The sequence below is a fragment of the Nannospalax galili genome, unplaced genomic scaffold (assembly GCF_000622305.1).
Source record: "Nannospalax galili isolate Female #2095 unplaced genomic scaffold, S.galili_v1.0 scaffold278, whole genome shotgun sequence".
NCBI lineage: Eukaryota > Metazoa > Chordata > Mammalia > Rodentia > Spalacidae > Nannospalax > Nannospalax galili.
The window spans coordinates 12398077-12423154 of record NW_008347536.1 but is presented as its reverse complement, the minus strand read 5'-3'; the positions used below and the strand labels follow the sequence as shown (position 1 = coordinate 12423154).

General features: G+C 40.2%; 1 protein-coding gene across 3 annotated transcripts in view; it reads right to left on the bottom strand.

Annotated features, from left to right (window-relative positions):
* The window catches only part of Pak1 (p21 (RAC1) activated kinase 1), a 167667-nt gene that overhangs the window by 35281 nt on the left and 107308 nt on the right, over window positions 1-25078 (bottom strand). For all 3 annotated transcript variants that reach the window (XM_029568828.1, XM_029568829.1, XM_008844210.3), the window contains exons 3-7: window positions 23134-23234; window positions 22446-22593; window positions 17496-17533; window positions 5950-6066; window positions 2705-2879 (exon numbers count right to left, since the gene is read on the bottom strand). In XM_029568828.1, the coding sequence (XP_029424688.1) occupies window positions 2705-2879; window positions 5950-6066; window positions 17496-17533; window positions 22446-22593; window positions 23134-23234 (579 nt within the window). The remainder of the gene's footprint in view (window positions 1-2704; window positions 2880-5949; window positions 6067-17495; window positions 17534-22445; window positions 22594-23133; window positions 23235-25078) is intronic.

The following is a 25078-nucleotide window of genomic DNA, read 5'->3' as shown; positions in this document are numbered from 1 at the left end:
GAGGAAGAGGAGAGAAAAGGAGGAAATGAAGGGAAGGGAAGGGAAGGGAAGGGAAGGGAAGGGAAGGGAAGGAAAGGAAAGGAAAGGAAAGGAAAAGAAAAGAAGGGGAGGGGAGGGGAGGGGAGGGGAGGAGAGGAGAGGAAAGAAAAGAAAGGGAGGGAGGGAAGGAAGAAAGGAAGGAGAGAGAAAGAAAAAGAAAGAGAGAGAAGGAGAGAACGAGAGAAAGAAAGAGAGAGAGAAAGAAAGAAAAAGAAGAGAGAGAAAGAAAGAGAAAGAAAAAGAACAAAAGAAAGAGAACGAGAGAAAGAAAGAGAGAAGAGAGAAAGAAAGAGAGAAGAAAGAAAGAGAGAAAGAAAGAAAGAAAGAGAAAGAAAGAAAGAAGAAAGAGAGAAAGAAAGAAAGAAAGAGAAAGAAAGAAAGAAAGAAAGAAAGAAAGAAAGAAAGAAAGAAAGAAAGAAAGAAAGAAAGTCAGCTCTCCCCATGTAAACTCAAACAGACAAAAACTCAGGACAGAACTATGGAAATGGGCAGCAGGCTCCAATCTTAGTCAAAGAATTATTGGCAGCTGATTAGTGCTGGGTGAAGAAGAGCTGATCTTCTTAAAGGGAGAAACTCTTGATAGGCTGACTATATCCCAATGGGCTGACTAGATCCCAGTGGATGAACGTGTACTGAGGAACATCTGGGGACACTAACTTGACATGATAGGCCTTAACACAAATGACAGAATATATGAATTCCAGTGGGGGAGGGGGTATGTGGAAGGGGCTATAAAGATGATTAAGAAATTCTGAATGAAATAACACAAAATTCAATAAAAAAATCTAAAAAAAAGAAACTCGGTTCTCTCAAGAAGCGCAATCTCATGGAAAAGACAAGTGAAAGTGCCATTAAAAAATTCAGTAATTGCTGTAATGAACGCTAAAGGGATGAGGGATACACAAAGAGTAACAGTCTGAAAAGGCTTCACAGTGGTGGACTGCTTTTTATAAGTACCAGTCAGCCAGGTAAAGAAAGCCAAGAGAGTTTTGCATCAGGGAAAAGTTTAAGCACAAAGACAATGTTTACTGGGTTTCATAGTTGCATTCCAGAGACAGGGAACTGAGGCTCACAGAAGGCGAGATACTTTCCCAAAGTCATATAGCAAATTGGTGCTAAAGCTATGATTAGGAGTTTGGTTTTCAGTCTCTAAGTCCAATAAGCTTTTCCACTGATACCAATTACTAGGATTTGGTACTTCTTGGACACATAATTATCTTCTTTGACTTAAAACAAGTCAAGTAGTAATATCACTATTTAAAAGATGAGAAAAAAGGAGGCTCAAAGAACAGCAGGAAGTTACCTAGGACACAAGTTAATGGCAGAACTGAGGCTTCAACTCAAGTGTCCTAACTCCCAAGCCAGGCTCCTTTCTATAATCCTATGTATTGCTATTTAGGGGAAAAAAATGGTTTTGGGAATAAGATTATATATGATTAAATAGATGGCGGGTTGAGTGGTTTTACTTCATCATCTTATGAGGGCCCCAGACAAGGGCAATTTTTAGGACAATGAATGTTTTTTCTGTTTTTGTTTCGTTTTTAAAGCCAAACAAGAAGTATTAGGAAGTTGAGAGTTGTTAAACTAAGAACCAGAAACCTCAGTTTTTCAAGCAATGCCAGTAGAGGTTAGAGAGATGGCTCAATGTTAAGAGCACTTACTGCTGTTCCAGAGGAACTGACATGGCAGCTAACACCAATCCTTAACTCCAGTTCCAGGGAACCTGATCCCCTCTTTTGACCTCTGTGAGCACTACATGAACGTGGCACACTTACATTCAGGCAGACAAAACACTCATACACATAAACAAAAATAAATCTTTTAAGAAAAAGCAAGCAAGCAATGTCAGTGTATAAGCTTGGTCAAATCAGTCACTTCAAATCCTCTTTCAAATGATTTTTTTCCATGCCAAAAAGAACAACCTAATCCTTCGTTGCACTGTAATTCCTTCTGCGGTTTACTGAACAGGCTACCCTATTACAGCCCCACTTCTAGCTGCTTAAAAAATAAATGGAAATTTCTATCTGGTTGCAAGAGGCAACATACTCTGTAAGAATATAGTTTGTGATTCAGTCTCAAACTTGTCACTTTCTATTTTTATGACCTGGGGCAAGGCATTTAGCATCCCTGGGTCTTAAAAACCTAACTACATCAATGAGGATCATAATGCCCATTTTCACAGTGATATGATAATAAAATTTTAAAACTCAAGAAATATCTTGCTTGCCATTCAGTATGTACAGGTTATTAAACTGTTGGTGTCTCCTTCCCTTTTCCTATGACGGCAGAGCTGTTTTCTCCTAGGCCAACAGTAAGCATCAATCAAAGCACTCTTTTCCACCAAGTATAATCAAGACCTCAATCTTTCTTCATAGAATATTCACTAAATAAAATACATGTGTCATCTTTATAACCCTCAGAGTGAGCTATTCACATCTTCTCCCATCATATTCTCATCCTAAGGTGGTGTCCAACCAAAGCTGGTGAAACAAGAGACAAAGGTTTAAGGTGATGAACACTACAGTTCATAACTAAGGTACCACACACGGCCAGCCAGCCACATGGTCTAAACCTAGGACCTAGATCTTCACAGCAGCAGAATTCCACTTCCACAACTGATCAATCATAGACCAAAGGAAGGTTCAGAAAAGTATGAAGTGCTTACGTAATTTCTCCAAGATCTCCTCATCAGACATTTTAGGCTTCTTCTTCTGCTTCTCAGTATTCCGAGTCAAAGCATCTGGCGGAGTGGTGTTATTCTCAGTAGGTGAAATGGGAGATGTAGCCACATCACGAGTTGGAGTAACAGGAAGTGGTTCGATCACAGATCGTGTATATACCTGCATTATAGGTGCAAAATTTTACCAAAGTTAGCCTTTGTTAGCACAGTGGAACCTCTTCTAGATGTGACATTAGAACATCAACAGGAAAAAAAATATCTACCAAAATTCATCCTTTCTCATACAAATCTGCACTCTTCGAGCCAGGCATGGTGGTGCATGCCTTTAGTCCCAGCACTTGGGAGGCAGAGGCACGTAGATCTCTGTGAGTTCAAGGCCAGCCTGGTCTACATAGTGAGCTACAGGCCAGCTGGGGCTACAGGGAGACCCTGTCTCAAAAACAACAACAACAACAAAAATCTGCATTCTTCCTCCTCCTCTGAGCCCAAGTCCATTTATTCTCCATAATATGACCTTCCTTGCTCTCGCTGGTTAGTAACAGTCTTAGGACCGAGATACTCTAAAAGAGCTAGGCAATTCAAACTGTTATTCACACTTAACATTATTTTCTACATAGTCATTCCCTCTTTAGCTTCTGAGCCCTTACCAAGAAGGAACTACTCTTGTTCTTCGAGAAGCAGTAGGGCACACACAGACGTGGGAACCTGGTGTCTAGGCTTCAAGTCCCAGTGTTCGTTCTTACCTTCTGCATACTTTGGACAGGCTGCTTACCTCTGTGCTTCAGTCTCTGTCTATGAAATGGTGATAATACCTACCTTAATAATAAACTAATGTGTGTGAATGATCAAGAGTCATGTGTAGGAGATGTTAAGCACTCAAATTCTAGGTTTTAAAAGACTATATTTCCTATACACTTATTTAATAAATTTTTACTGAGAATCTATAAGCCTAGCTCTAGCCCTAGTTCTAAAGGCTGCTCCTATATTCTCATTCTGTGAGAGAGTCACTGCTGCAAGGGAGAAAGAGATCAATGTATGTAAGATGGAAGCAACCATATACTGCTAAGGCTCAGAAGTATTCCTAGGCTACACTTCCTTTCCCAAGAAGATGCTTTAAGTATGCATCAAGTAAGTATGTAAGTATCAAGGTTTTTTTGTTTAGTTTTGGGGATTTTTGTTTTTGTTATTGTTTGTTTGTTTGTGACAGGGTCTCCCTGTAGCCCCAGCTGGCCTGGAACTTACTTACGTAGACCAGGCTGGCTTCACTCTCACAGAGATTCACCTATCTCTGCCTCCTGAGTGCTGGGATTAAAGGTTTGCACCACCATGCCTGGCACTATTTATCCAATTTTTATCATAAAAAACTGACAGTTATCTTTTGGATGGCCTATAGAGTCTATGGAGACAGGGAAAATACATTACTCATCTGTGAGTTCCTCCATCTAACCACTTACCTAGCAAAAAGCAAGCCTTCAGATAAATGTCACAGAGAATCAATTAATAAATGGATCAGAATCTTCAGCTGGATTGGCTTCCTAACATAATGATTTCTCAATTTTTCTATTCTTGTAGCTGTAGAACAATGGTAAACTTTATTGTAATACCTTATTCTCTTTCCTTGCTTCTCCTCATATGCTCCTTGAGAAAAGAAACCCAGCCTTTTCCTTCCCTAACATTCTCCTTCACCGGCTCCCAGTGCAGGTCTATACACAGAAAATGTGATGTGTGTACTCTGGTGGAACACAATCTTGAGTTTAATTACCTGCTTTCAAATCCTGGCTTTTCCTTAATAAGTATTTGTAGATAGACCAATTTACCTCTCCAAATCTCAGCTGTTTCTTTTTATAAATGAGGATTTAACAGTATCTTTTTAGAGAAATTCTAAGAAGGAAATTTATCAATCTATTCCTCTATTCAATATTTACTGCCCTCTGATCCCTGTGCCAACAATTATTTTAAGTACTGAAGATAGATGATGACAGATGATAGATGATAGATAGATAGATAGATAGATAGATAGATAGATAGATAGATAGATAGATAGATAGATGATAGACAGACAGATGATAGATGGACAGACAGATGATAGATAAGACAGATTGATAGATTTCCTCTACTTTAGAGGAGTTCAAGGTTTAGAGGGCAAACTGTTTTAAATGAATATGCCTGCAACCAGGTCACATCAATGGGAGATATTTTGACAACTCTTCAATTTTAAAGGCCTTTTTTCCTCAAGGTAACTTTACGACCTAAAAAGAGATTCAACAGACTCTGTAAGTTCTTATGCTAAGGGGTCAGTCATCTAACTGAATTTCCTTCATAGCATCTCCCATTAGCCATCCAAGGAACAGACCTTGGTTCTTTCATTATGGACCGATCCTCATAATAAAAAGCCCAAACAAAGAAACGCTAGAAGAGTGCTTCAGAGTATCATCAGATGGGAGATCACTGTTCAGTGATGCTAAATCAAGTAAAAGTCAATATGAACTAGATTGTTCAATGTGCAGGAGGATGGACTGTGGCTATTCTGAAATGCAAGAACCTCAAAGGAAGTTAAAAATCACTGCCAATATCCGGCAGCAAAATGTACTCCTGATGTCCAGCATATTAATAGCACTAATGTATTATAAACTCTCTTGGGTCTTTCAGTATCATCAACGATGCTGTGAGAGGCTGAACACTGCACATTTAACATGAAAGATAAAAATCTTCAGCAAGATAATCTGCTGCTTCTCAAGAGACTAAAATAACATTAGCCCTAAAGTGAGTTACACTAATTCCATACAGCTTCCTAGCCTATCTAGAAGAGCAAGCTAAGTAAACCAAGGCTAGCTTGGTATAGACAACAATTAACCAGGAATCTTTGGGACTATATGTAATGACAAATACACTACTTTCTCTTTAATCATACAGAATGTATTTTTTAAAAAGGCGGTCCAGCTGGGATAGTGGTGCGTCCCAGCACTCCAGAGGCTGAGAGGCAAGAGAATGATCATGAATCAAGGCCAGCCTGAGCTACGTTGTGAGACCTTGTCACAAAATAAGAGGGAAAAAAGTGGTTCAGAGGCTGCACCAGCTATAAAGTCCATGGACCCCTATCAAGTATTAAACTTTTAACCTTAGTACTATCACTTCCCTCCCCTGCCCCCACCCTTCCGCTCCCCCCAGCCCCACCCTCACCCCACTACCCCCACCCCTCACGGTAATGACTCCAGATCCCAGAAACTCACAGATTTTGTGTGCTCTGGGCGTGGAGCAATCACTGGAGGTGGGGTAGCATCATCGTCATCATCTTCATCTTCTGAAACTGGTGGCACTGCTGGGGTCTCAGACACAGTCTTCACATTCTATACAGAAAAGAAAAGCCAAGTGTCACTTAGGTGGCTTCCTTTATAGCCATCACTATCCACTCAGTTTGAGTGCTTCCTTTTGCCACTGAAAGCCTAACTGTGGAATGGGAAGCCAGTTCACAGCTCCCTACCTGCCTCCTCCAAACCAAACACCTGAAGACAAGCTCAGAGTTCCTTCTTAGTCTATAAATTTTGCCTCTTCACACTGAGCAGATTAAATAAAGTATGAAATGCAGGGAAAGAATCAAAAGTTTTGAATTGTTCAAACTCTCTGTTAATTTATCACTATTAATTCTTTGCCATTCCTAATATAGTAATTGGAAGCCTAAATGGACTTTGTTCCAACCTCATGGACCTAGTATGTCCCAAGGGTAGTCTAAAAAGGACAATGGATTTCTCCCCAGACTGGGTGCTCTTTTACTGAGGCTCTATCCTGTCCAGGAATGACCTTTACCAATACCACTAATTAGATTTAGTATAATCTGTAGCAACTTGATTTTCCCGTGCACACTAAACAGGGCTGGGCCAAGATAAGCAGGTTTTAGGGCAGGTTCAGGCAAAAATAACCTACCATTACTATTTACCAAACAGAGTCAAGAAAATAACATGGGTTCAGAACATGAGGGTTTTTGTTGTTTTTAGCATTAAGATTAGAAAGGCGATAAGGATTTTTCAAATATATACTTGACATAAGTAATTTCAGATGTTTTCAGAGTCCCTAGGATTCTGTGATGGTATTGATACTGCTGATATAAAGGCATAAGGATGAAAAAAGCTGATGCATGCCCTGAAGTAGCTCACCATCTGGTACGGGAGAGAGACAGAGGGTGAGTCCCCCTCCTGCCTACCACCTGAGGCTCCTGAGAAAAGAAAGCCAAGAGACAAATGGAAGAATTGAGGAATATTAGATTAGAGCTATATCTGATGTATTAAGGAAAACTGCAATCACATGCATTGTAACAGGACCACATACATGTAACAGGACCTCAGTATAGGGCATAACCTAAAATGTGGCAATGCCAAGCATATGCAAGCAATTAGTTATGGTGATCACAGGTACTGAATCATCTTGGCCTAAAATTCTGTCATTTGAAGAATGTGAAGAATAAAAGTGATATAATTTAAGGGGAAGGGAGAGCAGTGGGGGTGTGGGGGGAAAGGGGGGAAAGGAGGAGAGGGAAAGGGAGTTAGACAGGACTACATATCAAGACGCTCTCTAAAACAAAAAAAAAGAATAAAAATTTCTAAACAGAAAGAGTGGAAGCCAGAAAGCAGTAGTATGTCATATTCCAAGAGCTGAAATTTTCAAAAAGAAGAAACATATATACAATAAAGCTATCTTCCAAATAAGAAGATGAGAGTGGGCTAGAGAGAGAACTCTGTGGTTAAGAGCACAAGCTGCTCTTGCAAAGGACCCGGGTTCAGTTCCCAGCACCCACATGGTGGTTAACAACCATCCACAATGTCAGTTCCAGAGGATCTAGTGCCCTATTCTGGCCTCTGGGGGCACTGCACACATATGGTGCATTTACATGCAAGCAAATCACATAAAATTAAAATTATAAATTAAAAAAAAAAAAGATGAAGGCCACAGAAATGGCTCAGCAGGTCAGCTACCAAGCCTGACCACCTGAATTCAATTCCTGGGACCCGCGTGGTAGAAGAAGGACCAACTCCTGCAAGTTGCTCTCTGACCTCCAAATACACAGGGCACCATGTGTACGCCCCCCCCCACAAAATGAAATAAAAATGTAATTAAAAAAATTTAAGGCCGTGTGTGGTGGCATACGCCTTTAGTCCCAGCATTCAGAAGGCAGAGGCAGACAGGTATCTGAGTTCAAGGCCAGCCTGGCTTACATAGTGAGTTCCAGGCCAGCTGGGGCTACAGGGAGACCCTGTCTCAAAAAGAGAGCCCCCAAATTTTTTTAAATGAAGATGAGAGGTGGGTATAGTATTGCACACCTTTAAGACTAGAGCTTGGGAGGCAAAGGCAGTTGGGTCTCTGTGAGAGTTCAGGCCAGCCAGGGCTACATAGTGAGACCCAGTTCCTGAAGAGAGGGAGAGAGGGAGGAAGAAAAAGAGAGGGAAAGGAAGAATGGAAGAAAGAAATTTCTCTAGAAAACACAATAGAAATGGTCAATAAACATGAAGATACGGTCAAGTCATTAATTCTTAGGAAATACAAATACAACCATGATGAGACACTATTTCAAATGGACTGAGATTACTATAATCAAAAGACAGAAAACAAGAAGCACGGGCAAAAGTATGGAGAATCAGAACCCTCATAATTGCTGGTGGGAATGAGAAGTGATGACAGCACTGTAAACAGTCTGCTAGCTCCTCTTGTAGTCAGATCTTCATTAACAAAGAGACTTGGAAGATCCTCCTCTGGTTCTGGCCAGCCTAACAGGAAAATTCTAAAAACAAGAAATGAAGGGTTTCTCCAGATCTGCCTGAACTATCCACACTGATGCCCGAAAACAAGGAAGTCTTGATTACAGAGGCAGCAATAAAGCTCTAGAAATGTACTGAAATTGCTGAACCTAAATTGAGCTTAAAACTCTACTGTCTTGGTATCTTTGGGGGCTCAGATTTGGAGTTTCTCTCTGTCCTTCCCTCATATTTGATTAAGACTTTGGCTGATCATAGAATTCTAGGTTGGGAATAATTTCCTGCCATTGGACAACACTGCATTTTTGTCATCTATCTTAAGATATTGCTAAATCCAAAGCTACTTTACTTTTGTTTCTTTATCTCTTCTCCTTTTCACTTGAAAAGCTCATAGGATTTTCTTGTTACCATTACTTTGAAATTTCATAATTATATCCTCATTTTCATCTTTTGCTGTGGAAAGAGCAAACAAATATTAACTCTTTCAACCTGAATATTCAAGCTTTCAGTCCCAGGAAATACACTCGAATTATTTCATTGATTTCTCCCCTAATTTTCTTTGTTCTCTTTTTCTGGAACTTCTTTTATACTTAGGTTTTCTTTTTCTTTATATTTAGATATTTTTCTTTTATCTCTTTAACTGATTCTACATTTTCTTATTTTTTTCTGGTTTTCTTGTCTTTTGAGATTTCTACTTCATATTTTTCAGTCTATATGTGGAGTTTTTCATTTCTGCTACATTTAATTTCCAAAGCTCTTTCATTAGAGAAAGTAGTAACATGATATTTTGCATTCAGAATTAGTATCTTTCTTAACTTGGAGAGCATTAATGATATGCCTTCTTTTGATGCGTTTTCCCCCTTTCCCCCCCACTCTCTATTCTTTGTCTTCTTGACTAGCTCTTTATTATTCCTTATTTTCAAATTTTCCATCTGTTTCATTAATTCTCTTTTATTTTGTGAATGCAAATTCACATTCTTTTTGAAGAATTATTTTTCCTGAATTATTATCTACTTCTTATAGGCCCAGTTTTTCTTATTTACTTTAATCCTTCTATGTTGTCTTCCCCAAATGTTTGCAGTTCACTGGCTATCCACATTTGCAAGTCAATTGACTCCTGTACATCATTAGCATGGGACTTTCCTGCAGGCATGTAAGTCTGTCCTCTCTGAATCACGGGTTTGATTTAGTCCGTGCATTATGGAGAAGTGGTTATTGGCAAGTTTTAATTTATGATATGTAGGTATGAAAAAGCATATAATGTAGAAATTCCTCTCCTCCCAGCTATTCAAAGTATGAGAAATGGTTCTCTTGCAATGCAGGATTTTACCTTATTTTCTTCACAAGAAGGAATCCATGCCTGAATCGGTAAACCTGGTCAAAAGCCCATGGTTCAGGAGGTCCTAGGACCTAGAAGGGAACCTACTACTGTTGTTTTGCCAAATGGATGTGTTGTCAAACTGCCTTCTAAATATTTATGTTTATGCTCCTAGATTAGTGCAGCTCTCAGACTTGGCCAGAGAAACTTCTTTCTGCGGTGGGTAGCAGTTAATGCAAGAACTCATAACTGATCAGAGTGCTGATGATCAGTGAATGTTGAGTGCTCAGCCCTAAATGGGACATCTATGTCAACCCCCTCCCAAGGCTCAGGGGACACAGCAGAAGAGGGTGTGGAGAGATGTAAAAGCCCTAGGATGGAGAATGCTGCTGTGAAATGCTGTCTTTTGGACAGGACATGGCCATTATACTCATGAACTCACTGCAGCTAGATCTGCACAAGATCAAGCCAACATGTCAGTCAACATTCCAGCAGGCAACACTAATTGGACTCAGTATGTTAAAAAGGGGGGAAAAACAGGAAAAAGGGAAGACATGAAAGTGGGAGGGGAATGTGGTGACAGAATATTGGGGGGAGGTGATGGAAAGAGGGAGTTGAGGGTGAATATGCAAAGATAACAAAGATCAAGATATACTGTATGCAAAATGAAACTATCAAAGAACAAATAAAAGATGTTCTTAAAAATAATGAAAATAGTCTTCTTCAACTGCAGAACTTCATTTCCTTTTTTGCGGTTTCTCTCTCAGGCCCACACTCACAGTGGTTTTCCTCAAGTAAACAGTTGAATTTAAATTAATTTACTTTTGAAAATGACCAGGACCACAGCCCAGTTTTTGTTGTTGTTGTTGTTTTAAAGCTACTTCTATCTTCCTAGCATCCTTCTCTTTCACTGTGTTTATAACAAAGTGTATGTGACCAAGGCTGGCCTTGAACTTTCCATTTTCTGCCTTAGCCTCTGTATTAGTCACTTTTCTGTTGCTGTGATAGAAACACAGACCCAAGCAGTTTATAGAAGGAAGAGGTTATTTGAGCTTATGGTTCCAGGGGAATTACAGTCCGTCATGGCAGGGAGGCATGGTGGCTGGAGGTGGCTGGACCAGGAGCAGCAGAAGTGAAGCTCTCACCTCATCACACAGGCACAGGAAGCAAGAGAACAACTGGAGATCCAGCAAGGCTTAAGAACTCTGTAAACCCACCCCCAGTGATGTGCTTCCTCCAGAATAGCGACACCTTCTAAAGCCTCCCAAAACAGCACCATCATCTGGGGACAAAATGTCCAAACACTTGGAGCCTATGGGGGACATTTTCATTCAAACCACCACATTCTACCTCCTGGCCCCCATAGGCTCATGATCATTTAAAATGCAAAATGCATTTAGTCCAACTTTAAAAGTCCCCATAGTCATTATCAATCTCAATACTATTCAAACATCCACAGTCCACAGGTAAATAGCTTAACTATAAACCTCTATAAAATCAAAAGACAAATTACATACTCCCAACATACAGTGGAACCAAATACACATTACCATTCCAAAAGGGAGGAATGGAGACACAGTAAGGAAATACCAGACCAAAACAAGACCCAAAACCTGCAGAGCAAACATCAAATCCAAACCAGCAGGACAAACACCAAATCCAGTAGCTCCACATCCAACTTCTGGAACTTCACTTCCAAAGGGCTTAGATGGCTCAGCTTTGCTGCTTGCAATACGCATCTCTCTTTTGGGCTGGTACCACTCCCTGTATACAGGTCTTCTTGGCAGATGCCTCACAGCTCTGGCATCATGAACTTCTTGGGGTCTCCACTGCCAACCAGGCTTCACCTTCACAGCTTCACACAATGGCCTACCAGGGCCTTCTCTAGGCAGGGGAATCCCTGCTTCATGCTGCCTGGCTTCTGAGACTCTCTGAAACCTCAGAGGAAGAATTGATGACCCCTTCACTCTTCCATTTTTTATGCCTCTAAAGCCAGCATCAGGTGAACAACACTGCCACGTTTGACTGCAAGTTTGGGGTGGACTCCAGACTGCTTTATCCATTTTAGAAGCTTTTCTCTTCCATGGCCCCTGTAACATTTTCCTTTCACAGGTTGGAGGCTTAACTGGGTGTGGTCTTGCCCTGGAGGCACTCTCCCCATTGTTTAAGTTTGAATCTCTAGGCCCCTCCTTAATCACTTTAATCTCCTTATCAATGGGATCCTCTCCATCACATGCCAGGCTCCAACATTTATCTTCCTAGTGCTCTTTTTCAATCCAAACTGTATTTCTTTCTGCCCCATTTGCTCTTTTTCACTGTAGATCTGCATAATATTCACCATTTCTACACTAGGCTGTCTTGAAATTTCTTCTACCAGAGAAATTAGTCCATTGCTTTTCAATTTAGCCTCAGGCAAGCTTTTAGGTTGGGGGGCAGACTCCAGCCAGACTCTTTGCCAAAATATCCCACGTGCTGCTTAAGTCCTTATTTCCCTCTGGAACTACACTGTTCTCAGCACTACTTTCTTCCAGGCGTTTACTAGAATGGCTTGTTAAGCTCTGCTTACAGAAATCAACCAGTTTTCTAGCCCAAACTTCCGAAGTCTTCCATATTTTTCCAAAACCCTACATGGTCAGGTTCTTTACAACCAATAGCCCACTCTCTGGTACCAGTTACTGTATTAGTCACCACAGCCTCCAATGCTGGGATTTCTGGTGTGTGCCAAATGCCTGCCTTCCACTTCCTAGAAGCTGCAGCTGCTTCTGCTCTATCAATCTGGCCTTGTAGCTTTCCATCTTTCATGGATCCCTAACAATGGCTGTGTCATATTTTTGTTTCACAGTAGTGTTTTCACTTTTAAATGTGGTACCAGTTACTGTATTAGTCACCACAGCCTCCAATGCTGGGATTTCTGGTGTGTGCCAAATGCCTGCCTTCCACTTCCTAGAAGCTGCAGCTGCTTCTGCTCTATCAATCTGGCCTTGTAGCTTTCCATCTTTCATGGATCCCTAACAATGGCTGTGTCATATTTTTGTTTCACAGTAGTGTTTTCACTTTTAAATGTAATTTTGGTCAAGAGGAATCTTTTTCATGTGGGTGCTGGGATTCAAACCTGGGTCTTCTGCAAGAACAGTCAGTGTTCTTAACTGCTGCACTCTCAAGCTCCAAAATTCATCACTTCTTAATAATTCAGCCATATTCTATTACTGTTTGTTCTCCATGCCTCATTTTTATCTTTTTGTGGAATGCCAGCCTGGTGAATGTTGGGCTATAAGACCTTACTTACATTCTATGTCTTTTAACTTTAATATTTTCTGTGAAGTTATCTCTGTACATTAAGGGTTTTTTATTTTTTTTTTTTTTTTTTTGGTATTTTTGAGACAGGGTCTCCTGCAGCCCCAGGTGGCCTGAACTTGCTATGTAGATCAGGCTGACTCTGAACTCCCAGAGATCCGCCTGCCTCTGCCTCTGGAGTGCTGGGATTAAGGTGTGGGCCGCCACACCCAGCTCTCCAGAGGAATCCTGAGCTAAGACAAAAATACACATCCAATTATATAAATCTTTTACTTAAAATATTTTCTTAATTTTAACACAAACCCCCAAGTTCTCCTGCTTTATATATTAGACTCTTAATGACCCGAGTTTGGTCACACTTAGTCCCTCAGACAGCAAAGCACTGCCCCTTTTTCATTATTGGCTTTACCTGGCATTATTTTATACATCCTTGTTCTGATTTATCACTAAATTGTGAGATTAAGAGCAAAGACCTTACCAGTTCTTAACTCTTCAGCACCCAAAGAACCTATCACATGACAGGTATTCTTTTAAGACGAGACCAGGCTATGTAGCTCACACTAGCTTTGAACTCATGATCCTTCTGCTTCAGGCTCCCAAGTGCTAAGATTACAGATATGCCCATCACACTAGTTGGTATTCATTTTATAAGAATCGGTGACAAAAATAACATGGAATCAGCGTCAGAGAGAGCCCAGATCCGGATAACGGAGTTTGGTTTAGAGCTGGAAGAAGTGTAAGAGACATTTGTTAAATGAGCACTTTTAGGACCCAGGAACTGTTCAAACTTCCCTCTATGACCAAGAAAAATCACTCCATCAAATGTGGCCCATTGAACATTATTCTTATGGCCCTCTCTTTCAGTTCTTATCTCTCTAGTCTGCCATTAATATTTTCCTCAAGAGTACACATTTGTTTTGTGTTGCCGTGATTTGGCACAAAGAAGGTACTGAGGAAATATTTATGGTATGAGCAAATACATGAATGCTCAGGAGAATGGAATTTTTTACGGATTTCTACTACTTGCTCAATATTAGAGAGCAAGTCACAATGATTCTTTGCCTCTGTTTCTTAATCTGGAGATAGTAATCCTGCTTATTCCATAAATGAAATGGAACAATGATTATAAAACCAATACAGAAAGCAATGACATGTATGCCATAGCCTATATGTAAAACTGATAAGGAAAGATAGAACAGTGAGTTATAGGACAAATGCTCTTGATTAGGAGAAAATGTCCTTGACAGCCTGAGTGGTTTTAATTGTAGATACTAAACTAGTACAGGTTTTTTACCAAGCAGGTGTTATCCTCCCTGCCATATGGCATGAGCCACAGGGCTCTTCTTCCACAGTAACAAACAACATGGCTGTGGTTTTATAGCAGTCACCTTTATAAAACCTCTCTGACATCCTTCTCTGTTCCCTGCCACAGTGAAAAATCCCTGAACTGACATTCATAGGATTTTAGTTTTGATCTGGTTTTATGTGGTTGGTTCTTTTTGTTTGTTTGTTTTTTCGTGTATGTGTGTGTGTGTGTGTGTGTGTGTGTGTGTGTGTGTGTATGTAGGGTCATATATAACCCAGCTAATGACTATGTAGCCAAGGATGATCTTGAATTTCTGATCTTCCTTGTCTCTACACCAAGGGCTAGGATTATAAACGTGCACCACCACAACTGGTTTCTAATATGGTTCTTATTTATGAGTCTTTAGGAAGGTGGTTTTTTTTTTTTTTGCCTAAGAAATGAGGATGATAGTACTTCCTTTTCAAGGTAACTGTATAGATTAATTATGCTAAAGATGAAGCTCCTAACCTAGTGTCTGGCACAGAGTTACCATTCAACAAAGAACAGCAGCTATCCTTACAAAAGCATAAAGGCATCTGAACCACGGGGTATAATTCAACTTTGTTTAGGGCCTCTCTTCAATAACTTAATGATCAATAACAACATTTGCAATTCAAAAACAACAACAAAACCCAAAGCTGGGCATGATGGGGCACATCTTTTATCCCAGCACCCAGCACTAGAGGCAGAGACAGGCAGATCTCTGTGAGATTGAGGTCAGCCTGGTCTATATAGCGAATTCCAGGCCAGGTGGGGTTACAGGGAGATCCTGTCTCAAAAATAAAACAGTGCATTTGCAAATACATCCCCCATCTTTTACCACATCTCTTCCATCTGATGCAAAGCAGTATGAATGAGAGGAAAGCACGATAGACTAGGAATCAAATGTCGACTGCTATGACCTTTCTCTTTTGTTTTTATTATCTATAAAGCAAGAATAAAAATCTACTTCATTATGCTGCTGTAACAAATGAAAGAGATAATGAATAAAAAAGGATCCAATACACTGCAAGGTACAAGACTCAGGAACATTTTTTTTATGCTTACTAAGAGTCTAAATGTCTTACTGTTGGCAGCATGGTGTGACGGTGGCTCAGCATTGTGTTCAACCTTACTGTTCTCCTGCTTCAAATTCTTTAAGCTTTTCATTATCCTTTAGACAAAGCCAAACTTGTACATGAGCTGGCCTACTTTACCACTCCTCCTCATCACCAACCACTACTTCTGGTACACTTCACATTCCACTCATATCAAACTACTGGCAGGTCCCCATATAACTTTATCTTGTGAACCTAATTGCTCATGAATATAATTTTCTTTCTTTCTGAAATACCTTCATCTCTCTTTAATTCTTGCCTTAGATAACTCATTCAACATAGACTTTACCATTAGGAAGTTTTCTGACATATCCAATCTTTCATTCAATAAATGTTTATTGAACGTCAGAACTTGCTGAGTACCAAAGACAAAGCCATTAACAAGACATGCATAGTCCCTGGCCTCATGAGGTTTATTAGCATGCTCAACTGTCACAGTCTGTGTCTTCATGTCCTCTACAAGACTGGGAGGTTCTGAGACATGGGGACAATGTCTGATTGCTCCACCCAGGACCTGACAGAGATACAGGCTTTTGTAAATGTTTAGTAAACCAATATGGCATAAACACCTTGTCCTAGTTTGTTCTTCATTGCTGTGACAAAATACTCTGACCACTACCAACTTGGGGAGGAAAGGGTTTATTGAACTTACATATCCCAGGTCACAGTACATCTGGGAGCCCAAGGTAGGAACTCAGGGCAGGAACCTGGAAGCAGGAGCTGGAGCACAGGCCATGGAGGAATGCTGCTTACTGGCTTGCTCCCCTGGCCCCTGCTCAGCCTGTTTTCTTATGCAACACAGGCCCACCTGCCCAGGGGTGGCACCACCCACAGTGGGCTGGGCCCTCCCCCATCACTCATCAAGAAGATGCCCCTCAGACATGGCCACAGGTCAGTCCAATAGAGGAAATTCCCCAACTGAGGCTCCCTCAACCCAGGTGTGTCAAGTCAACACTAAAGCCATCCAGCACACACCTTTCTTTTCTTATTTTCAGCAGTACTGGGGAATGAACCTAGGGCCTCTCAAATGCTAAGCAAATGTTCTATCATTGAGCTTTAGTCCCAGCCATCTTTTAACTTTTTATTTGAGACAGATTTTCACTACATTGCTCAGAAAGGCCTTCAACTCATCCATAGGCCCAGTGGGCCTTGAACTTTCGAGGCCTCAACCTCCCAAGTACCTAGGAGTAGAGGCCCGTGGCAGTAGGCCTAGCTATAACCACTTTTCTATGAAGGACAACATAAAATATAAAGAATAGCAGTATTTTCATGTGCCATATCTTACTATTTATACGACCCTTTCTAAGATATCAACATCTCATTTTATATTCATAACTGCCATGGAAAATACAACTTTTAAAATAAAGGACACAGACGCACTTTTAAGGTCATCTACTGGTACTTCCCAGCCAATTCTTCAGGGGTTCCTTTAATAATCCTTCAAGTTACAGAACAATAAATAATACAACTTCAGAGGGAAGAATAAAAGGATCTTAAACAGAATCTATTCCCTCTAGTAATTGGTTCTAATCCTAGTTTAGTAGACCTTACTGACAAAAGATAGGGGCTTCCCCTCTAATTCTAGGTGTCTGAAAACATATCCAGGTAAGGGAGAGTGTATCATCCTCATTTTACTGATGAAGAATTTGAACCTCAGAAAGGCAAACTGAGTTTCCCAATGTTCAAACCAACGAATGGAGGTTTGGAGGGGAGGGGGACACAGAAACAAACAGCCTAAAAACTACATCTTCTGGTTCAAGGTTAGAATTTCTGCACTCTTGTAAAGCTGGAAGGGATACACTGCCAAACAGGAATAATACTGTTCATCAGTCCAGTTCCTTTATTGTATGCACAGAAATCCTAAAGCTGACCATGAGAGTGACCAGGATTGAGTCCCCAGCCCTGACTCATCTACCATACTGTCTTGAGCCTTACTTTCATACCTGTTTATTTCAGAATGGAGGAATCAAAGACTTACCAAAGTGTTAGAAGAATTATAGTCTTCAGCTGACTTATCTATGAAAGAAGACAAAAGATTTAGTAAGTATAGCTAATTCTTTTCTGAGTACTAAGGAAGTCTATCTGACCAAACACCTCCAAGGTTCATAGAACAGTAACATTATGACTGACTTAGTACTATAGGCTGGAAGTCACGCAAAGCACATTATATCTATCATCATCTCTTTAATCCTCACACTGGTTCCAGATATTCTTATATTCACTTTCATAGATTTTATAGTTCAGGGCCAGAGAGACAGCTCAGTCTTTAAAGCTTAAAACTCATACTTTCAGACTTTATAGTTCAGAGAAGTCGAGTAATTTGCCCAGAGTGTACTTAGATTAAACAGAGGATTCAAAATCTGAATTCTGATCTAATTCTAAATATAATGCTAGTACCGAATCTACATCATCAGCTCTATCATCACGAGGTTTCAATGGTCAAGGAATCCATGGCATATTCCTGAACCATCCACATAAAATCATGACCAATCTATAGTTTCAGCTTTCATAAAGAAACTTTCAGAGGCTGAGGAAATAGCTCAGTCAATAAAGTTCTTGCAATGCAAGCACAGGGTCTGAGTTTAATCCCCAGAACCCATGCTAAAACAACCAACCAAAAAAGCTGTGCATGGTGATACATGCTTAAGAGTCTCAGCACTGACGAAGCAGAGTCAGGCAGGTCCTTGGGGCTCACAGCCCAGTCCTATTAGGAGAGTTTCAGGCCAGTAAAAGGCCTGATATCAAAAAACAAACAGTGAACAATGTACAGTGTCTGAGGAATGACGCCCAAGGTTGTTCTTTGACCTCCATGCACACATGTGCACACACATGCACACACAAGAACACAAAGAAAGGATCCTTCTATATGCATGTCTAGCTTCCACAGGAAAAGAAGTATCAATCCTGTCAAGTCTAATTAAAGGCAGGGGTTTGTTTTCTAAGAACAGAATCAAGTGCCCTCAATAAAGCAATTTTATTTCATTGATTCTGATGTATTTCTTTTTAATGTTCATAGAGATGTATCCTACAATTAAAGGCATTTCAGTCTGATGGACAGATTTGAGTGGTACATAAAAAATTATGCATCTTATAATCAATGACATCTCAGACTTGCTGAACTGTGAAACAGATCCATAAAAGATTTTGGAAAAAAAAGTTTCAAGACCAGGTTGCCTTTGTTTTTATTTTTTAATTCCTAAGAATCCAAGAAGAAACTTACTTGCCAGTTCTTCAGCAAAGGAATTGAGAAGAGAAATATCTTACCAAATTTGACATATCTGCCACCAAGAACCCAGCCTTGAGAATGCCCAAGACTTCAATTCTGTCACATAAGAAAGGGCCCAGTATTGCTCCTTTGGCTCTACAGCAAATAAGAGATCTTACAAAGTAGGACGCAAGGCAATCTATGACAATATATTCCCCGAACAAACCCTAGGGGTGGGAAAAATGGCTCAGCAATTAAGAACCATCTGTAACTCCAGTTCCAAGAGAATCCAATGCCCTCTTCTGACCTCTGTGGGCACTACGTATGCACACGGTGCACATACATACATGCAGGTGAACATTCATACACATAGAATAAAAATAAATATTTTTTTTAAAAAACCTTAATAACTAAGCCTTGGAAAAAAATCAATTCAAAGCATAATAAAAACATAATTCATTTGCTTTGGTTTTCCAAAGAACAAAACAATACCAACTTTGGCCAGGTGTGGTGGTGTATGCCTTTACTCCCAGCACTCAGGAGGCAGGCGGAGCTCTGTGAGTTCAAGGCCAGCTGGAGCTACAGGGAAACCATCTCAAAAAGAAAAAAAAATTAGCAGAGGTGCAAAACTATGCCTTCATTATTATTGCACTACCCCCAACCTTACATAGTGTGAGCATTTTGAGTCCTTAGCATTCTGATTATAAACATGTCTCTGAAGCCATATGAAAAACAAATAATGTGCTGGCAAGAAGGCTCAGCAGATAAAGGCATTTGCCACACAAACCTGATGACCTGAGTTTGATCCCTGGGACCTACATGGTTAAAGGAGAGAACCAATTCCTGAAAGCTGCACTATGGTATGTGTGTACCCCCCCCACTCACATAAATGAATAAATATAATATTAAAAACTTTAAAAACAAGTAAACATTGCTCCTTTTAAAGACAATGTATAATTTTGTAGATCAAATACAAAAGCACAGAACAAAAGAACAGAACGTACTTTCCAACCCCTTCATTTTACAAATGAGGAAACTCAAGTTAACAAAGACAAAGAGACTGGTTCAAGAAAATGGAAGTTAATGTCAAAGTAGAGCTAAACTCAGTTGGGATGTCAATCCAGTCTACTTTTCCCCTAATACTAACTGGTTTAGAAAACCAAATGTCATAGGAAACTTAGCCTATCCAAATATGGCATGGAGAGTTGTGTTGAAGTTATAGACAGCAGAGGTTTTAAAGGCCCAATTTTCTTTACCAACAGTATTTATTTATTTATTTATTTATTTATTTATTTATTTATTTATTTACGAGACAGGGCCTCATTATGTAGACCAGGCTGGCTTTGAGATCCAGGCCAGTCTAGTCTACACAGAGAGTTCCAGGCTAGCCAGAGCTACCTAGTGTGAGACCCTGTCTCAAAGAAAATAAAAGAACACACTTCTATCACATATCAGCTGAATATTCATGGGTAAGTTATTTAATTTCTCTAATCTTAATTAACTTGAGTCTATATAAGGGACATGGTAAGTCCTTGCCCTGCCAATCCCTAGAGGCCATCATGAGAATCACATGTGAGCATACACAAATTGAAGTGATGTTACCATAATTAACAGTTGAGAGAAAACAGGGAGGGGCTACCTTAAAAATAAACTACCAAATATAAAATTTTACTTAGAGTTGGCCTTCATCTTTAACGGCTAGAAAATTTTAAATCCTACACATACATATACATGAATGTGTGTTTACATTAATATGCACCAGTAGATGTATGCAAATGTTATCTATAGAAATACAGTGACTGTCATTCAATCATGCATGCACTGATGAACATATTGTAATTACTGGAATGTGTATATTTATACATGTATTCATTCATAAATACTTAAGTGGACTATAATTTCAACCATATATACAAGTCCACAGGGGCAATGACTCCATATGCGAACAAGCAGCTTCCAGGTATCTATATACATGTACACAGAAAACAGCTTCCAATCTCATGGCTCTGTAATAAATTCCTTAAACCATAAGTTCTGATTTCCTGATCACCAGAAACCTTTGCTACTCAGTAACCTCTCACCCCAATTTCTCCTTACAATGACCCAGTCCTTCAATGAAAGAGGTGAGACAGACCCAGTGGGGACAGCTGAGAGGAGGGAAATGCTGCTGGGAAGATACATGGCCCTTTCCTGAGCACACCTGCGGCAGTAGGAGAGAAGCTGCAGTCTGTCATTCCTACCATCTGTGCCCTTTGATACAAGCCAGAACCTAGCTAGGGAAAGCATCCACCAAAATAAGCCAATTCATCCTGGCTCTCACGTTCTCCAACAATGCCGCCCTTTGAAGGAGGCAACAGAAACAAAGAACAGCAGACTGCAAAGAGACTAGGCCCGATGCTAATTTAGCCATACTACAAAGGCCTTTTTTGCTTTTTATATCTGCAAACAATAAGGAACTGGTATATTATTTACAAATTTCTTGGTCTAATGTTCTATTCGCTTTTCAGACAGTCTCTCCATAGCCCAGGTTGCCCTTGAAACTTGCTAGGTAGCCATGGATGACCTTGGACTCCTCCAAATCCTTCTGCCTCTACCTGGAATTATAGGAATGTGCCACAACGCCCAATTTTGCTCTAATATTCTAAGATGCTATAAAAAAGGCAACTTTCCACAAACATAGGCCTTTGAAGTTATCCTAAAAAAGAGAATTGTTTCGCCGGGTGTGGTGGCGCACACCTTTAATCCCCAGCACACGGGAGGCAGAGGCAGGTGGATCTCTGTGAGTTCAAGGCCAGCCTGGTCTACATAGTGAGTTCCAGGACATTATTTTGATATATCACAGTGAAAGATTTATCGTCCTCTTTTTTTTTTTTTTTTTTTTTTAAAAAAAAAAAAAAAAAAAAAAAAAAAAAAAAAAAGAGAGAGAATTGTCTCTATTGAAGACAGCACTCCAAATAAAATTATGAGAGATAGTAAGTAAATTCAAAAGTAGGGTTAGGAATTAGGAGACCTGAGTTCTAATCCCAGTTCCATCACTAAAAACACTAAAAACCATAATCCCTTACACAGAAAGTACACATAAAAATATAACTAGTGGCTTGATTTCCATTCAAGTGATAAAAAATAGGGCTGGAAATGAGGAAACAATGGCTCACACCTTCAATCCCAGGACTCTAAAAGCTGAAGCTGGAGGATCACTGTACGTTCTAGGCCAACTGAGGTACAAAATAAAACCTATCTCAAGAAAAAAGTCTCTTGAAGAAGAAACTGGGCTTACAACTTAAATGATACTCATTACTATTATTAAACAAATATGGTATTAGCAGTAATGTCAATGACAGCTAAATTCCATGTTTTACAACTATATAGATGTCTATGTTCCTTTTATATAATACATGCTATTTTTAAAATAACATGCAGGGGCCAGTGAGATGGTTTAGTAGGTAAAAGCACTTGCCACCAAACCTGATGGCCTGAGTTCAAGCCCCAGAACCCATACGGTGGAAGTAGAGAACCTACTCCTGAAAGTTTTCCTCCCATCTCCACACACACACAAGTCATAGCATGCATACCTCAGCATGCATGCCTGCCCCTCAACAAAATAAATGTAAAAAATCCCATCTTAGTGAATGACACCTGCATTCTTTCTACTTTCTCTTAGCATGCTAACCAACAGACACACAGGAGCTTCTGCTCTGACTACCATGGATGCAATCCTCATACCTGTAAAGCTCATGTACTTCTGACTATTGGAGGTCTTCTTAGAGTTATAAAATTCCAACACATCCAGAACAGCCTGTGGGTTTTTCTTCTGCTCTGACTTAGTGATATTTGATGTTTGAAGCAAGCGGGCCCATTGCTCTGGCATCCCCTAAAAGAGATGTGCAAGGTTTTTAGGAAGGCATGGTTATAGGGGGGCCCTAAAAGAATATTAGGCCAAACCCTGATACTTGCTAGTAGATAAAATGAGTTTATTGGTCATCCCTTTCCCTGGTCCCTCAGAGTTTAACAAGCCCCTTTAAGAAGCCCTCTTTACTGTGCTACCTATTTCTGAAGATGTTTGCTCTTTTACCAGGCTTTACCTCCTACAGAGCAGAAACCATGTCTGATTTACCCCTGCATCATCAGTGCCCCACAGAGCTTGCTATCATGGGAACTTTTAAGGGTTTGAGATGGCAGTGTAGCTCAGTGGTACACTGGCATGAACAAGGCCCTGTATTCAATCCTCACTACTGCAAACCAATAAACCAAAAAAATAAAAAAGGAAATTTTGGAGATTAGCAAAGTGTTCTCATGAACATAAGAAGATACAAATGAAAATCTCCACCAAATAAAGAAGCATCAGGAAGATGAGAACAGGCTGAATCTAACAGTACATAGGCCAGCTGTAAGACTGACACTTAGGACTTACCGTAAACTCCCCTGTGACAGCATCAAAACCAACATGAATTGTATGCTCAAAATCTGAAGGAAGAGAAATTTCTGGCCGCTCCTTCTCCTTCTTCTTATTTGCTACAAGAAAAATATGAAAAAAAAAAAAAGAAGGGCATTACTCAGTTTTTAGGCTTATTTTAGCTCTCAAATAGGCTCCTATAAAGGGCAAGTTCTATTTAGTGTGCATATATATTTACAAAGCCTAAACTACAGCCCTGGAATGGAATAGATGCTCAATGCATGTTTAAATTTTTAATTTTTGTTGAGTTAACATAAGGGAGAAGTCAGAGAAAACAGTGCTGGTTTTACCAGTAATTAGAAATTCCCCCTAATCTGGGAATGAGAGGAGAGATAAATAATGCTTAGATGGTATGAAAAGCTAGAGGAAAATGTATTAGTTCAACGTCCTACTGAAAAATACGCATGCAATAATATATAAGTGCATATGTAGAGCTAAAGACTATGAAACAAAAAACAGCATCAGACAGGAGAAACCTCCCTTCGAGTGTTGGTTGGATAGTCCAAGAAACTCCCCAAAATAACACAGGCTATTGCCATAGCCCTTGATTCCTCCTAGAACTTGAAGGTAAAACCCTACTGCTGAAGATAGGCCAAACTTCAGACACAAGACTTGGAGCAACGGAGCTGGAACTGAAGCCACCTCCCCTGAAGATAAGCTCTCATGGTATCAAAGGATACTATACAAACTGCTAAGGGAGAAAACCAATTAATGGCCCTACCCAGCTGTAAAGCCTAAAAGGCAATTAACTGGCCCAACAAACTATTGCTATTGGTACAGTAGTGGCACTTTTATCTTGGGGGTAATCAACAGCTGTCTAATTGGAACTAAGGTCCACTCAATGGGAAGAAATTCAAGTGTGGGACTGTAAACATAGCCAAATACACATGGCTGGAGAAGTCATAGATCCTAGAGAAAAACCTACTTTTGCCACATCTCTAGATCAATATAATTTCTTAATTTATTCTAAATATGCATCTTCATATGTACAGACAAGTGGTATCTTTCACCCCTCATCAAAGAAGCTTCCTTTTTCAACAGATGGAGACTATTACAGAGTTCCAGAACTGGTCAAAAATAAAAAATAAGTGTCTCTGACACACTGAACCCTAAGTGACACATCTTCAATGTAACCACTACACATAGGATAAATGCATCTCTCACCTCTCTACAGAGAAGTTTCCTTATACAGCAGGTGGTGATTAACACAGAAACCCATAATTGGTCAATGTGCAGAGAACAAGAAGCCACAGAGTGCTTACCCCTGAATAGGACACATATTTCAAACTTCTACCTTCCAAGGTTCAGGGATCATTGCCAAAGAGGTGGGAAGATTTTAAAAGCCAGAGGGGGTGTATGACCACAAGGAAACAGTCTTCCAGAGAGCTGGTCAGTTACTCATATGAACAGTCAGCAATGGCGACAGCATGCACAAGTCCTATGCAAGCTCAAACCAGACAAAACCACAGCACAGACGTGGGTAAATGGGTAAGAGAGCCCAACCCAATCTAAGGAACTTTTGGCAATTGATGGCTGCTGAGAGGGGGAAAGACAGTGTCTTATAGGGACAGGGCTCTGGGTGGGCCCAGTAGATGGACCCACACTGAAGGGCATTTGGGGACACAAATCAGACTCTATAGGCTGTATTACACATAAAAGAGTATATTAAATTGGGCAGGAAGCCATGGGGGGAGGTGCAGATAGGAAAGAGGATCTAAATACCTTCAAACCATATTTTATAAAAATCACAAAAATGGCCAGGCATGGTGGCGCACGCCTTTAATCCCAGTACTCGGGAGGCAGAGACAGACGGATCTCTGTGAGTTCAAGGCCAGCCTGGTCTAACACACTGAGTTCCAGAACAGCTGGGGCTACAGGGAGACCCTGTCTCAAAAAGACCAAA